This window comes from Leptodactylus fuscus, chromosome 1 (genome assembly GCF_031893055.1).
Source record: "Leptodactylus fuscus isolate aLepFus1 chromosome 1, aLepFus1.hap2, whole genome shotgun sequence".
Taxonomy (NCBI): Eukaryota; Metazoa; Chordata; class Amphibia; order Anura; family Leptodactylidae; genus Leptodactylus; species Leptodactylus fuscus.
In genome coordinates this window covers 89,092,046-89,105,066 of record NC_134265.1, presented here as the reverse complement: position 1 = coordinate 89,105,066, position 13,021 = coordinate 89,092,046, and the positions used below count along the sequence as shown (strand labels likewise).

The following is a 13,021-nucleotide window of genomic DNA, read 5'->3' as shown; positions in this document are numbered from 1 at the left end:
TTTCTCCATCATTTGATTGTGGTTGGCATGAGACCTCGATGAAGACATCTGGGGCCCTGGAGGGAGATTGCGGCTATTTTTCTCCCACCGCTGGACCTCTTTGTACTGGATGATATCTGTCTGTATGTTAGCCAGGCTGGCTTAAAAGCTGGCATTAAATTTTTCCTGTCCTGGACACTTCCTCTTTGCTTTTTCAATGCCACTTCATTAGGTATACAATCCAGCTCACTACTGCAATACATGCCAGATTTAATGGAAACTTTTTTTTATATATTTCTCCTCTTTACCATTACTTTGTTGGTCAAGCTTTATCTCACTTTGGAAGCATGGGACATAAAGGGGACATTGCCAGTGTGACCTACTAGTTCCAGGAAATGCATTAGACAGATTACGCTACTATACTCCTCAGCTGTCACCAGCTACTCAGCTGCTATATGTGTACAAAAGCACAACCACACTGTCTCCTAATGAGGCATGCTAAAAAAATATCAGCAACTGTGCCATGTCACATCTCAGCCCGGGCTCTTTAATTCCAGGTTTTTTTTGAGTAATTATTTAGCTAACATAGAGTGAAATGTGGTAGGTAGATGTGAACCAGGTGTGACCTTAGTCTCTGCAAACTTGGGTTCTGTGTGCATCTAAATAATGCTGAATGATCCTGTCTATTGTGATATTGGTCATTTTTTTGTCATTTGTAGTGACTAATTAAAAAAAAAAAAAAAAGTAATTTTCCTGTTAGTATGATTATTTTTGTGGATATGGAACAAAATTGTAGCAAGGCTCAGCAGGAACGTTGCAGACCCACTGGGTAGCAATGGATCTGGCTTAGTGCTAAACCCATGAGTAGGATCTAAGGCTGGGTTCACACAGGGATTTTTGGACCATATTTTGATGCGGAATCCGTCTCAGAAACCGGTCCAAAAAAACACCTCCCATTGACTTCAGTGGGAGCCGTTCACTTCTTTTTTCCACTAGCGGTTTTGTGTCACTCGCAAAAAAAGAAGCGACCTGCCCTTTCTTGCCGCGGATTCCGCGGCAAAATACACCACAGTGCCTGCGGCGCAACGCCTCCCACCCGACTAGGCCCATTCATTTGGGCCTAATCTGGAGAGAAATTCCCAATTCCCAGATATTCCCAATTCAGCCAACAGTTTCCCAACCTCCAAGGCAGGGCTTACAGAAACAGGTGACTGGTGCTGCTCTATGCTGCTTATGTGACTCTTATAGAGGTGAGTGGGAGCTACTAAAGCCATGTAGCACAGCTTAGCTACGCTGTTATGTAGTTCACCTCTAGTTATGGAAACAACGTAGAGCAGTGCCCCTTGCATGTTTTCCTAAATCCATCTGCAAGTCCTGGTAATCAGGACTTGCAGATGGTTTTTCCAATTTTGGCAGAGATTTGTCAAGATGGGAATAAGCCTTTTAAAGGGGCTCTATCATTGGGAAAAGTAATTTTTAACTAATCACATCCTTGCATAGCTTTTAGAAAGGCTATTCCACACCTACATTTAGTATGTAAATTGCCTCAGTGGTTTCTGAATAAGTCAGTTTTTATTCATATGATAAATAGACTGGTGCACGATGCAACGTGCACCCTCTTTGCTATTGTTTCCCATGGGTGTATACAGCACAGGCTGCTGCTGCTGATGACTCAGCTTCCTGTTTGCACACAAACAAAGGAGATAATAACAGAGATGAGTGCTGCTGGGAACTTCCTGTGCTGACTGGAAGCTCATTCGCATATGAATAAAAACTGACTTATTCAAAAACCACTGAAGCAATTTACATACAAAAGGTAGGTGTGGAATAGACTTTCTAAAGGCTATGCATGTATGTGATTACTTAAAAATTACTTTTCCCAATGATAGAGCCCCTTTAAGTTTCCTTTTTTTCAAAAAGCACAAATAGGGTTACAAAATATTTCAATTATAATCCAAATATAATATTCCCTGAGATTTTAAATAAAAAAAATACATAAAAGAAGCAAAAAGATAAAGAAATAATAAATAAATAAATTATATGGGGGAACCCCCTTTCACCCTCCTAATCTAAACCCAGTAGACCGGCCTGATAATCTATGGAGTTTTAAAATATTTTCCAATTTACCCACATTTTCTGTCATTCAAAGGTATCTGTCACTACCTTCCACTGCACCAGTATACATGTTCTAGGCACATCCACCAGTTTCAATAGGGATTTTGTATTTGCATTAAAAGGGGCATCACTGTGATGCAAACGGAAGAGCTCTGAACCACTTTGGTATAAGGTCTCATCCAATATTTTTGTGGTGTCCAAAAAGAATTCTTTAAATCTCGTTCTGGAGGTCCTGTAAGACAATTACTTTTGAGTCTGTTTTCAAGGTGTAGGTTATTTTTCCTCAAGAATTCTGCAACATGTCCTGATGATGAATCCTTCTGGTCGTCTGTTATAAAAGCACTATTTTTTGCATAGTTTACCTCATTATTTCAATAATTTATTTTTCTTAATAGCCTAGTAAGAGAATTGTACTAGCAGGTTGTTGTCATCTGCCAAATAATGTTCCACCTCTTCTGTTCATGGCTAGGGATGACAGTATCTAAGGTCCTATTCATATTTTTTGTTTCGGGTTTCCATTCGGGAAGTTATCTTGGGAACCCCCTCCCAAACGGAAATCTATGTGCATAAAAAAGCAGTTACTTAAGGAAACCCGCAGACCCCATAGACTATAATGGGGTCCGTGTGGTTTCCGCTCTATTTCCGCACTATACGCACTATACATGTGGAGAGAAAAGTACTGCAAGTAGAACTTTTCCCTCAGCATGTTTTGTGCGGAAACCACACAGATCCCATTATAGTTCATGAGGTCCGCGGGTTTCCTTAGGTAACTGCTTTTTTATGCACATAGGTTTCCATTCGGGGGTCCCCAAAAGGACTCCCTGAACAGAAACCTGAATGCAGATGTGAATAGGGCTGGAACACAACAATTCACCTTTATAACCTTTTTTTTTCTTAGTGCCTTTTGTTGTCTGTAACCATGGAGACACATAGATCTTCACTAGAGCTGTATAAGCAAAAAAATTAGAATAATTTTATTCCAGATTATTAGCATTTAAATTTTATTTAGATGCTTCAAAGTTGAGAAAATATTACCGTATGTACTCGAGTATAAGCCGACCCGAATATAAGCCGAGGCCCCTAATTTTACCACTAAAAACTGGGAAAACTTATTGACTCGAGTATAAGCCTGGGGGGGGGGGAATGCAGAAGCTACCGAAAAATTTCAAAAATTAAAATGGTCGGAGTTTTTGGGTGCAGTAGGTGCTGGGGAAGGGGAGGGGGTGTTTTGGTTGTCTGTCTGCCCCTTCCCGGAGCTTGAGGACTGAGTTTTCTTTCCCCCCACTTGGAATTCAGCCTGGTTGAATATAGGGTATCTGCAGTGCTGCTATTAACCCCTTCCCGACGGAACAGGTGCACTGCAGATACTCTATATTCAGTAGACTGGGCATTTTGAGACACAGGGATACCTAATGTGTATGTGTTTCACAGTCATTTTCTACATTTATATGTATTTTAGGGAAAGGAGGGATTTATAACTTTTATTTACTTTATTTTTATTTTTTTTTAAGCTTCTTTTTTTCCCCACTATTTTATGGGAGATTCTATACATTACTATTGCGGCTGGTCATAGACCCCCCCCCCCAAAAAAAAAAAAAATTAAAAAAATTAAAAGTCGGCTTATACTCGAGTATATACGGTATATCATAACACCCCAGATGTTGTGTGTAAAGTATTATTACTAATTACTAGATTTATTGATTTTTTTTTTTTTTAGATGTATTTTTTCATTTTCTTATAGCTACTTAATACAAAATTTTGCATTACACTTATTCATCGTTCTTAATTTCTAGATACACCTCTGGAGATGTTCGTCTGTGGGATACGCGAACCTCAAGTCTTGCTGAATCTTTTCTGGTAACCTCAAATGCATCTGATGAATCTGGCGTAAACCACCATGTATCATTCGTACAGATAAGCAAGTCTTTAGCTGTGGCCGCGTATGACAATGGTAGTATATTTTTAAACATTTTTTCTATAGACTGTGTAGGTTTATTTAATTGTTAGGTATAAGATCAGGTTTAGTTTTAACCCCTTCCCGACATGCGCCGTAATAGTACGGCGCGTGTCGGGTCTGTAACTATGGCAACTGCCCGGGAGCCGGGCGGCCGTCATAGCCGCCGGGTGTCTACTGCTTTAAGCAGTAGACAACCGGCTCTAATGCCTCTGATCGGTCCCCGGACCGATCGGAGGCATTAACCACCTCCGGCGCTGCTGTCAAAGGCGCCGGAGGCGCCATTTTGGCAGGGATCGCCGGCTCCTGGAGCATGCTCCAGGGCCGACATCACGTTCCCATGACAGCCGGGAGCCTTGTTAAAGGCTCCCAGCCGGTCTGCAAATTCTCTCTTTTGCAGGCTGGTGTATACAGCCTGCAAAAGAGATGATGATTTTTTGCAATGCATTAGCATTGTAATGCATTGCATTAGTGATCAGACCCCCTGGGGTTCAGCACCCCTAGGGGGTCTAATAAATGCAAAAAAAAAAAATATAAAAAGTATTAAAAGTTCAAATCACCCCCTTTCCCTAGAACAAATATAAAAGTAGTTAAAAATTGTGAAACATATACATGTTAGGTATCCCCGCGTCCGAAATCGCCCGCTCTACAAATCTATAAAAATATTTTTCCTGTTCGGTAAACGCCGTAGCAGGAAAAATAGTCAAAAGTGCCAAACCGCCGTTTTTTCACTGTTTTGATTCTGATAAAAATTTGAATAAAAAGTGATCAAAGCAATAACATTTCCCGAAAATGGTAGAACTAAAAAGTACACCCGGCCCCGCAAAAAAAGACGCCCTATGCATCCCCGTTCACCTATGTATAAAAAAGTTACGGCCGTCGGAATATGGCGACTTTTAGAAAAAAAATTTTTTAACACCGTTTTGGAATTTTTTTTAGGGGTCAAAATGTAAATAAAACCATATATATTTGGTATCCCTGGAACCGTACCGAAACACAGAATATAGGAGACATGTCATTTTGGCTGCACAGTGAACGCCGTAAAACCAAAGCCCGTAAGAAAGTCGCAGAAATGCATTTTTTCTTCAAATCCACCCCATTCTGAATTTTATTCCTGCTTCCCAGTACATTATATAGAATAATTAATGGTGGCATCATGAAGAAAAAATTGTCCCACAAAAATTAAGACCTCATATGACTCTGGGAGCGGAGAAATAAAAAAGTTATGGGGTTTAGAAGGAGGGGAGTCAAAAACGAAAAACGAAAATCAAAAAATGCCATCGGCGGGAAGGGGTTAAAGGGGTTGTCCAGGACCTGAAGGTAATTGATACTGATGACTTATCAACATAATAGATTATCACTACCAGATTGGGTAGGGTCCGATACTTGGACCCTGTCCCAATCAAATGTTTTGTTTGCTGGAAGCCATATACGACATATACAGTCAGAAGCTGCCCTGCTCCTATTCAAGTGAATGTGCCACCACTATAGAGAATTTAGCTCTGAACAATGTATACAGGTTTTGGTCTGTACAATGAAGCAGGGCTGTTAACCGCCGTTTACCTGGTATATGGTTTCCGGCGGCTGAAATACCTAATCGGGACTAATTGACCCAATCTGATACCCTCTTAAGATTGCATTAAATTGTAATATTTCTTTGTCTATTATTATTCTATTATTAGCAATAAACAATAAAATATGTGAAGCATCATTTCTGTTTAAAGAGGACCTTTCATCAGATCGAGCACATGCAGTTTTATATACTGCTGGAAAGCTGACAGTGCGCTGAATTCAGCGCACTATCGACTTTCCCGATCTGTGCCCGGTGTAAAGCACTATCGGTCCCAGGACCGTAGCGCTTTGGTGTCAGAAGGGCGTTTCTGACTGTTAGCCAGGAACGTCCTTCTGCCTTGCGGCGCCTATAGCGCTGTACTGTGGAGCGGGGAGGAACGCCCTCTCCCTCTGCTTACACAGCTCGTCCATAGACGAGTATTATCAGGAGAGGGAGGGGACGTTCCTCCCCGCTCACACTGTACAGCGCGATAGGCGACGCGAGGCAGAAGGACGTTCCTGGCTAAGTGTCAGAAACGCCCTTCTGACTGTAAAGCCCTACGGTACCGGGACCGATAGCGCTTTACACCGGGCACAGATCGGGAAAGCCGACAGTGCGCTGAATTCAGCGCACTGTCAGCTTTCCAGCAGTATATAAAACTGCATGTGCCCGATCTGATGAAAGGTCCTCTTTAAGATGGAACACTAACATTATCTAAAGACATATAAAGGGATTATGCAGCTTTTAAAAATTGTATCTCAGATCCATAGATAGGACATCAGATTTGAATACGCAGGGCTCTAACTGCTAGGATCCCTGCAGATCAGCTGATTGCCATACTTCCATAGTGAGCACTACAGCAGTTGTCTCATACACTTAAATGGGACAACCACAATACTATTCAACAGTACCGCAAGTGAGCACTGCCACCCGCAGCTGATCTGCAAGGGTCCCTGCTGATTTAAAATTGGATAGGACATCAACTTTAAGAAAGGGCCAAAGTATAACTTTGTTAAGCCAACAGGCCAAAAAAATTAATTCAAAATTATTTTAAAATTCACGCAAAATGGGCCAGGTAATGTTTTTAAAAATGACGATCTTGATCAATAATTTACTGACAAAGAGTGCACAAGCTGGCCAGTGCTATGGTTTTATCACATGTCCTTGATGCTAATTAATAAACAATCAGGATTTCATGTGCTCAGATTATCCGATACTCAGAATTCCTGTTATTAGAACAGTTATTCTACGTCCCTGGATAACTACTCTGCCAGTTATATTACTGTTAGGGCAGAATTCAGCTTATCTCAGTTTAGAGGCTGAATAGGGTATACTTAGTTCTTATAGGAAAACATAAACATGGGGGTATTAGTAAATATCACACACATTTAGTATTTTGTTGTTTTTTTTTGGCAGAGTTTAATCTGGTTATAAAAGAGATAATAACGTGCATGTCATTAGTGAAAATTGTTAATGATATCATTGAAAAAGATATCTACTGAAAAAAATTGTTAGTTCTTTTTTCTTTCTGATCAATTTACATCTCTCCCATCAACTTTAAATGATTTTTGAGTTTTCAGTAGTTATTCAGTAAAAAGGCACTAATGGTGCAACAGGTTTTACATCATTCAATAGTACAGAAGATTATAATAAACTTTTTGATATATCTTAACAAAGAAAACTGCTTCTTCCTCCTTTTATCAGACTGTTTCCTGCTCCCCCTCCATCTGCTAAAATGACTTTAATTCTGAAATTCACTGCTATCTCCATTTCAAAACAGACTGCAGGTCACATGACTCAGATTACATGCTTATAGAACTCTGTGGAGAGGGGAAGGGGGAGAAGTGAGCACAGTCAGAAAGAGATAGAAGCTGAAAGCCTGTGGCTACATGTACACCCACAATGGGCTCGTGGTAAAATGACTTGAACGGCACATGTCTGTGTCGTTTGTGCCCTCCACACACCCATTCATTTCATTTAGGGTATGTTCAAACGGCGGAAACCTTTTCCGCCGTGTAAATTCTCTGTGCAGCTAGTCGCAACGGGATGCCAATGCAGTGCATCAGCATCCTGTCGCAGCATCCTGCTCCTGATTAGGACCGAATGAATGGGGCTAATCAGGAGGGAGTCTCATGCCGCGGACACCACAGCTGACTCAGAATCCATGGCCGGATAGGGCATGTCGCTTCTTTTTACCGTTACCATTTGAACCTCTACCAATCTGGCATTGTTGACCTATCCTGAACCCAGAAACCCCCTTTAATGACCTAAAGCAAAATTAATAAATATATTACTCCCCGGGAATCAAAAAGAACTTCCTTGTGATAAAGTGAAATGTATCTGCAAACCTTTCACTGTTAGGATCCAGAAGATAGTTGTTTTAGGATTTGAGAATAGTTGTCAGAGAAATATAAGGCTGCTCACTGGAAGTGTGGTATGGTTGCGATATGATACAAGGAATCAGTGGCGTAAATAGGAATGGCGGGGCCCCGTGGCGAACTTTTGGCATGGGGCCCCGTGGCAAACTTTTGACATGCCCCCCCCCCCCAACCGACACCGAAGAACTCGACCGACCCCCTCCTCCACACTCTATTATGTCCCTTAGTAAGCCCTGCAAACAGTATTATGTCCATTAGTGGCCCCTACACACAGTATTATCCCCTATAGTGGCCCCTGCACACAGTATTATCCCCAATAGTGGCCTCTGTCACCGGGCCCCCTAATGGCCCGGGCCCTGTGGCAGCCGCCTCCACTGCCTCTATGGTAGTTACGCCCTTGCAAGGAATGCTGAGATTTGGGAACCTCAGGTTACTGGGAACAGAAGTGCAGAACATCCTAATAAAGCAGATGATTTACTGTATATGTCACATGACCTTACAAGAAAACCTCTTAAAAAGCTGATAAAGAGAAAACGCCATAGACAGTTATAGACACTATAGCGTGCCCATATTGTGCACCTGCACAGATAGCACTGTGTCAGGCCGTACAATGGTTTTAGAAACCTTTTTCATGTTCTGCTCGTCCTTTACAAGTATCAACTTAAAACTGTTTCATGTGTTTAATACTAAGAGGTTAATTTTATAGTAGGATGAAGGTCTTTTAGTGAGGACAATAAAACAGCTGTGTCTTGCTTTGCGCTATGCACACAAGAACACTCTTTTTACTCTGAGTGGCCGCGTTGGCTGCCATGTCTATTTTTTTTCATGTGCATTAGAAAAGCACACAAGCACAGCACCCATTAAACTCGTTTTCAATTCTTCTGAGGCTTAGAGCTTTGAGGCTCTGTGGTGCCAGGTATGTTCTGCAGCCAACATTGTCTGGTAATAAATGGCAAAATATTAACCCTGTCAATATTTCCAACTGGGACACTTTAATCATATAATCTTTAATCCAATTGATGTATACACAATACACACACACACACATATATATATATATATATATATATATATATATATATATATATATATATACATATCTATATCTATGAACGTGTGTCTTGTAATACCCATATTTAGGCTTGGAACTTTACCAACATAAATAGACACAGTAACGCTTATTGTGATAATTACTTACAACAGTCTTTCACTTCCTATACCATAGTGTCACTATAGGTATAGCGTTACTGGATATCTTTTCTACAGTACATAGATACATGTTTACATGCTACAATAGTTCTGGATAAATAAAAATTATTTTGTGACTGTGTGTAAGCGTTTTAGCAGGGTTCCATTTTTGCATTCAATGCAAGAATTATAATAATAATAATATAATAACTATTAATAATAATAATAATAATAATAATATAACTAATAATAATAATATAACTATTAATACACTATGAGAGTCTATTTGTTAAAATAAAACATATAAATAGTACAGAAAAGTATATAGTGCTCTCACATTATTGCATTGATATTTTCTAGCATTCTACCTATAGTATGAAGTAGTGTTTCTGACACTTGTTGATGTTTTTTTTTTTTTTCCATTTTTTTGGGGAATATACTTTTGTTCACCCCAGATAATAAAATTGAAATGTAGTTCATAGCTGCTTTGATTGGGGTTCGTAGGGTGGGCAGGAAGCAGGAGGGGGAGGTGGATGGAAGCGTGCGTCGTGCCAGGTAATGAGCAGATGCTGCTAATGCAGGGACTGGTAGGGCGATGCCAAGACCCCATCTGCTGCCAGGCTTGGCTCTGTTTGGCTGCTGGCCACATCAGAGGGAACTAAAGCAGCCTGTAGCTTTCATACATCACACCTCATTCCATGTGTCGCAGATTGGATATGAGGGGGGACATGGCCCCTTTTTAGAAGTTTTTTCTCTATGCTGATATGTACCACCACAGGCTTCCAACACTGTATATGACAGCTCTTGAGTGAAGCAGTCCAGTATTTGCGGTGCCTTCTGTTCCTCCGGTTTAATGTTTAATTTGCTAAGTATTGAAAGGTATCCATAGCATTGCTGCAACGTGACTTTAGGAGCCCTGGCTGTTGCGACTTTACTAGAGTTTGATATCTTTACTGCAACCTGTTCCCCATTCTAGATTATGTAAATAGTTTTACTTTGCACCAATGTGAAATTTCACGACACATTCACCATGTTGGACAAAGCATCAGCAATATCTCACTTAGGGCACGTATTGAACTTTGCTCCAGACATTTTTGGTTGGACAAAAAAAAAAAAAGATCCTTCATAACTATCCATCACCAATATCTCACCCTTTTTAAAGTTCACCGTTTTGAAAAAAAAAATCTTTATGGATCGGGTAGAGATGCCAGCTGCTTCTCCCTAAGGAGAGCAATAATGAAACAGTAAGCAGCGCAAATGGTACCTAATGAGTTTAAGCTGATTTATGCTCGCTCTCAAAAAGTGCTGTTTGATGTCTAGAAAGTGCTACTGCTGTGAAGTAATGCGGACCATCCACGCCTCCCCCGCCAACCTAATGGCTCTTGGGTGGAAGATTTATAGCAATCGGCCTGGGAGCGACAAACGTAATGGAGGCCATTTGCTTTTATTATTAGCAATGCATATTTAAATTAATCTGCTATTTACCTAAACAATTAGCTGCCTCGTATTGAGAGCACAAAGCCAAAGATGCAATTAGTCCTCCGTCTAAAGATGAGCCCCAAGTCTAAAGGGTCCCCAAGGAGATTTGACGCTTTCAGCAGAACTGCTCCTGGATAACTTCTTCGCAAAATTGTAATTGCATTAATTGCTTAAAAGGTAAATAATTGTCTAACTGGTTTCAGAAAAGATCGAGATCCTATTAAAACCTCTCCATTAATTAAGTTGGCACATAACGAGATTTTTACAGTTATGATGCTTTTTAAGTTCTAATTTGCCACATTTTAAAGGTACAGCTCTAGAAAGAATGATTTATGTCCTCTCTTCTGCCTTATAATAGGGACAGGAAGGAGGGGCTGGAGGGTATTTGGAACAGGCGTCTGGTTGGGGAGAATTGATGGAGTATGATTTCTGCCGAGATGGTTGACAAGGAGCATGGGCCAACAGCTGAATCTAGTGTTTTATGTCGTATTTTATCACATTTTCTTACTTTTCTAGGTTCAATAAAATGCTAATGTATCTTCTATATTCTTCTTTCATATGTCATATTGGTCTTTTAAAAGTTGGTCAAAAATTACCATTTGTCATATTTATTTGCAAATGGATGTGTAAGCAGACTAGGTTATCATAATAATAAAACACCATGATATCTGTACATTGTGTATTCTTTTTTCTAATGCTTACAAGGAAGACTTTTATTTTCAGCAATGTAGATTTAAGGGGACATTTAAAACAGAAAATGCATTGAAAGAATTATTTATTTATTATTTATTAATTTTCCGTGCCAGAATTTCCTCTCTTCATCTTTCCTGTGACCTAACTTTTTTTAATATTACAAACTGAGAGATATTTAAGGACATCTTGTCTATGTGTCTCAGAGCTCAACCACGTTCCCTCCATCTTTTGCCTGGCTGTAAGATAACTGGCTGCAGCAGGAGCCTCATTGCCCTTCCTTGTCTGCAGCGGGATAAAAATATCGCTAAACCCTTACCCTTGCTAAGACTCACCCCTCTAGATAAACATCAGTCGAAGGAACTTCCAAGAACAGCGGAGGAAGTGTGCCTGCTGGGAAGGGTTAGGTTTACAAAACACGCAGTGCAAACAGGTTCCTGAACCCTGTGCTACAGTAAGGCTGCATTCACACAGAGTAACGCCTGGCGTTTTTTGTGTGTTTTTTGCACATAGCGCAGCGTTTACGCCGCGTAGCGTCGCGTTAACGCCGCGTTTACGCCGCGTTAACGCCGGGCAACGCCACCGCTAAATAGCGCGGCGTTAACGCGGCGTATACGCGGCGTTAACGCGACGCTACGCGGCGTAAACGCGGCGCTATGTGCAAAAAACACACAAAAAACGCCAGGCGTTACTCTGTGTGAATGCAGCCTAATAGTGAAAGTGCTTTTCCTGTCCGTGCCCTGACATATTTCCATCAACTAAAAGGTTCTAGTCGTCAGAACCCAGGAGAATGTTCATTTTCAAAAAAATGATGTTTTATTAGTAAACCTAATAAAACCCAATAGAAATATAGTATCGCCATAATCATAATGACCAGTTTGCCCTGACATTTTTAATGGTGAATGTCGTAGGAACAAAATGCAAAAAATAAGGATAGAATTGTGAGTCCCCCCCCCCCCAAAAAAAAAAAAAAAAAAACGTTAACAAAAGTTAGCCAATTATATGTATCCTAAAGTTGTGCCAAATGAAAGTACATTTTTTAACGTAAAGAAAAAGTCCCTTTTAGCTCTGTCAACAGAAAACTAAAAAAGTTATTTTGGAAGGAGTAGAAGTGTAGTATGAAAAAATTTGACAATAACTGATATACAAATTACCCTGCAAATGTAAGTATGAATGTACACATGTGGTATATAGGATTTCCTTACATTTTAAAATTTTTGGGAGAGTACATCTTGTTTGTTTAAGTGGTCTGCTTGAGTATGCACTTTAGTTCCATATAATCACTGTCTGATGCATTAACTATTGTGGTTGTATTTTTATACATAGTATGCCGTCACTCTAAGGAAAAAAATAGAGTTTGGTTGTTTGATAGTAGCTGTTTTTGGTGTGTAGTATATATTTTCTAACTCATTTGTAGGTGACAGCCGAATATTGCATGGCTTCTGTTTCAGTTTTTCTAGCAGTACAAGCTCTTGTTGATGTTGATGCTTATGGCATATAGATCAACCTTGTTCACAGTGGCCCATTATGTTTTCATAGTTTTTTGAGTGTATACTTTTGATGTGAGTTTTGGGCATAAATGTATGTGCAATTTAAATAATATGTGTTTGGTTCATAGTTACACATAGGTGGACATAGCTGTCAGGAGCTTCTCAAGACAACTGCAATCGTCAGGTTGTTTGCTGT

General features: G+C 40.2%; 1 protein-coding gene across 1 annotated transcript in view; it reads left to right on the top strand.

Moving 5' to 3' along the window:
- The window catches only part of FBXW8 (F-box and WD repeat domain containing 8), an 82,915-nt gene that overhangs the window by 48,832 nt on the left and 21,062 nt on the right, over positions 1-13,021 (top strand). The window contains exon 5 of the mRNA XM_075273470.1: positions 3,888-4,045. Coding sequence (XP_075129571.1) covers positions 3,888-4,045 — 158 coding nt within the window. The remainder of the gene's footprint in view (positions 1-3,887; positions 4,046-13,021) is intronic.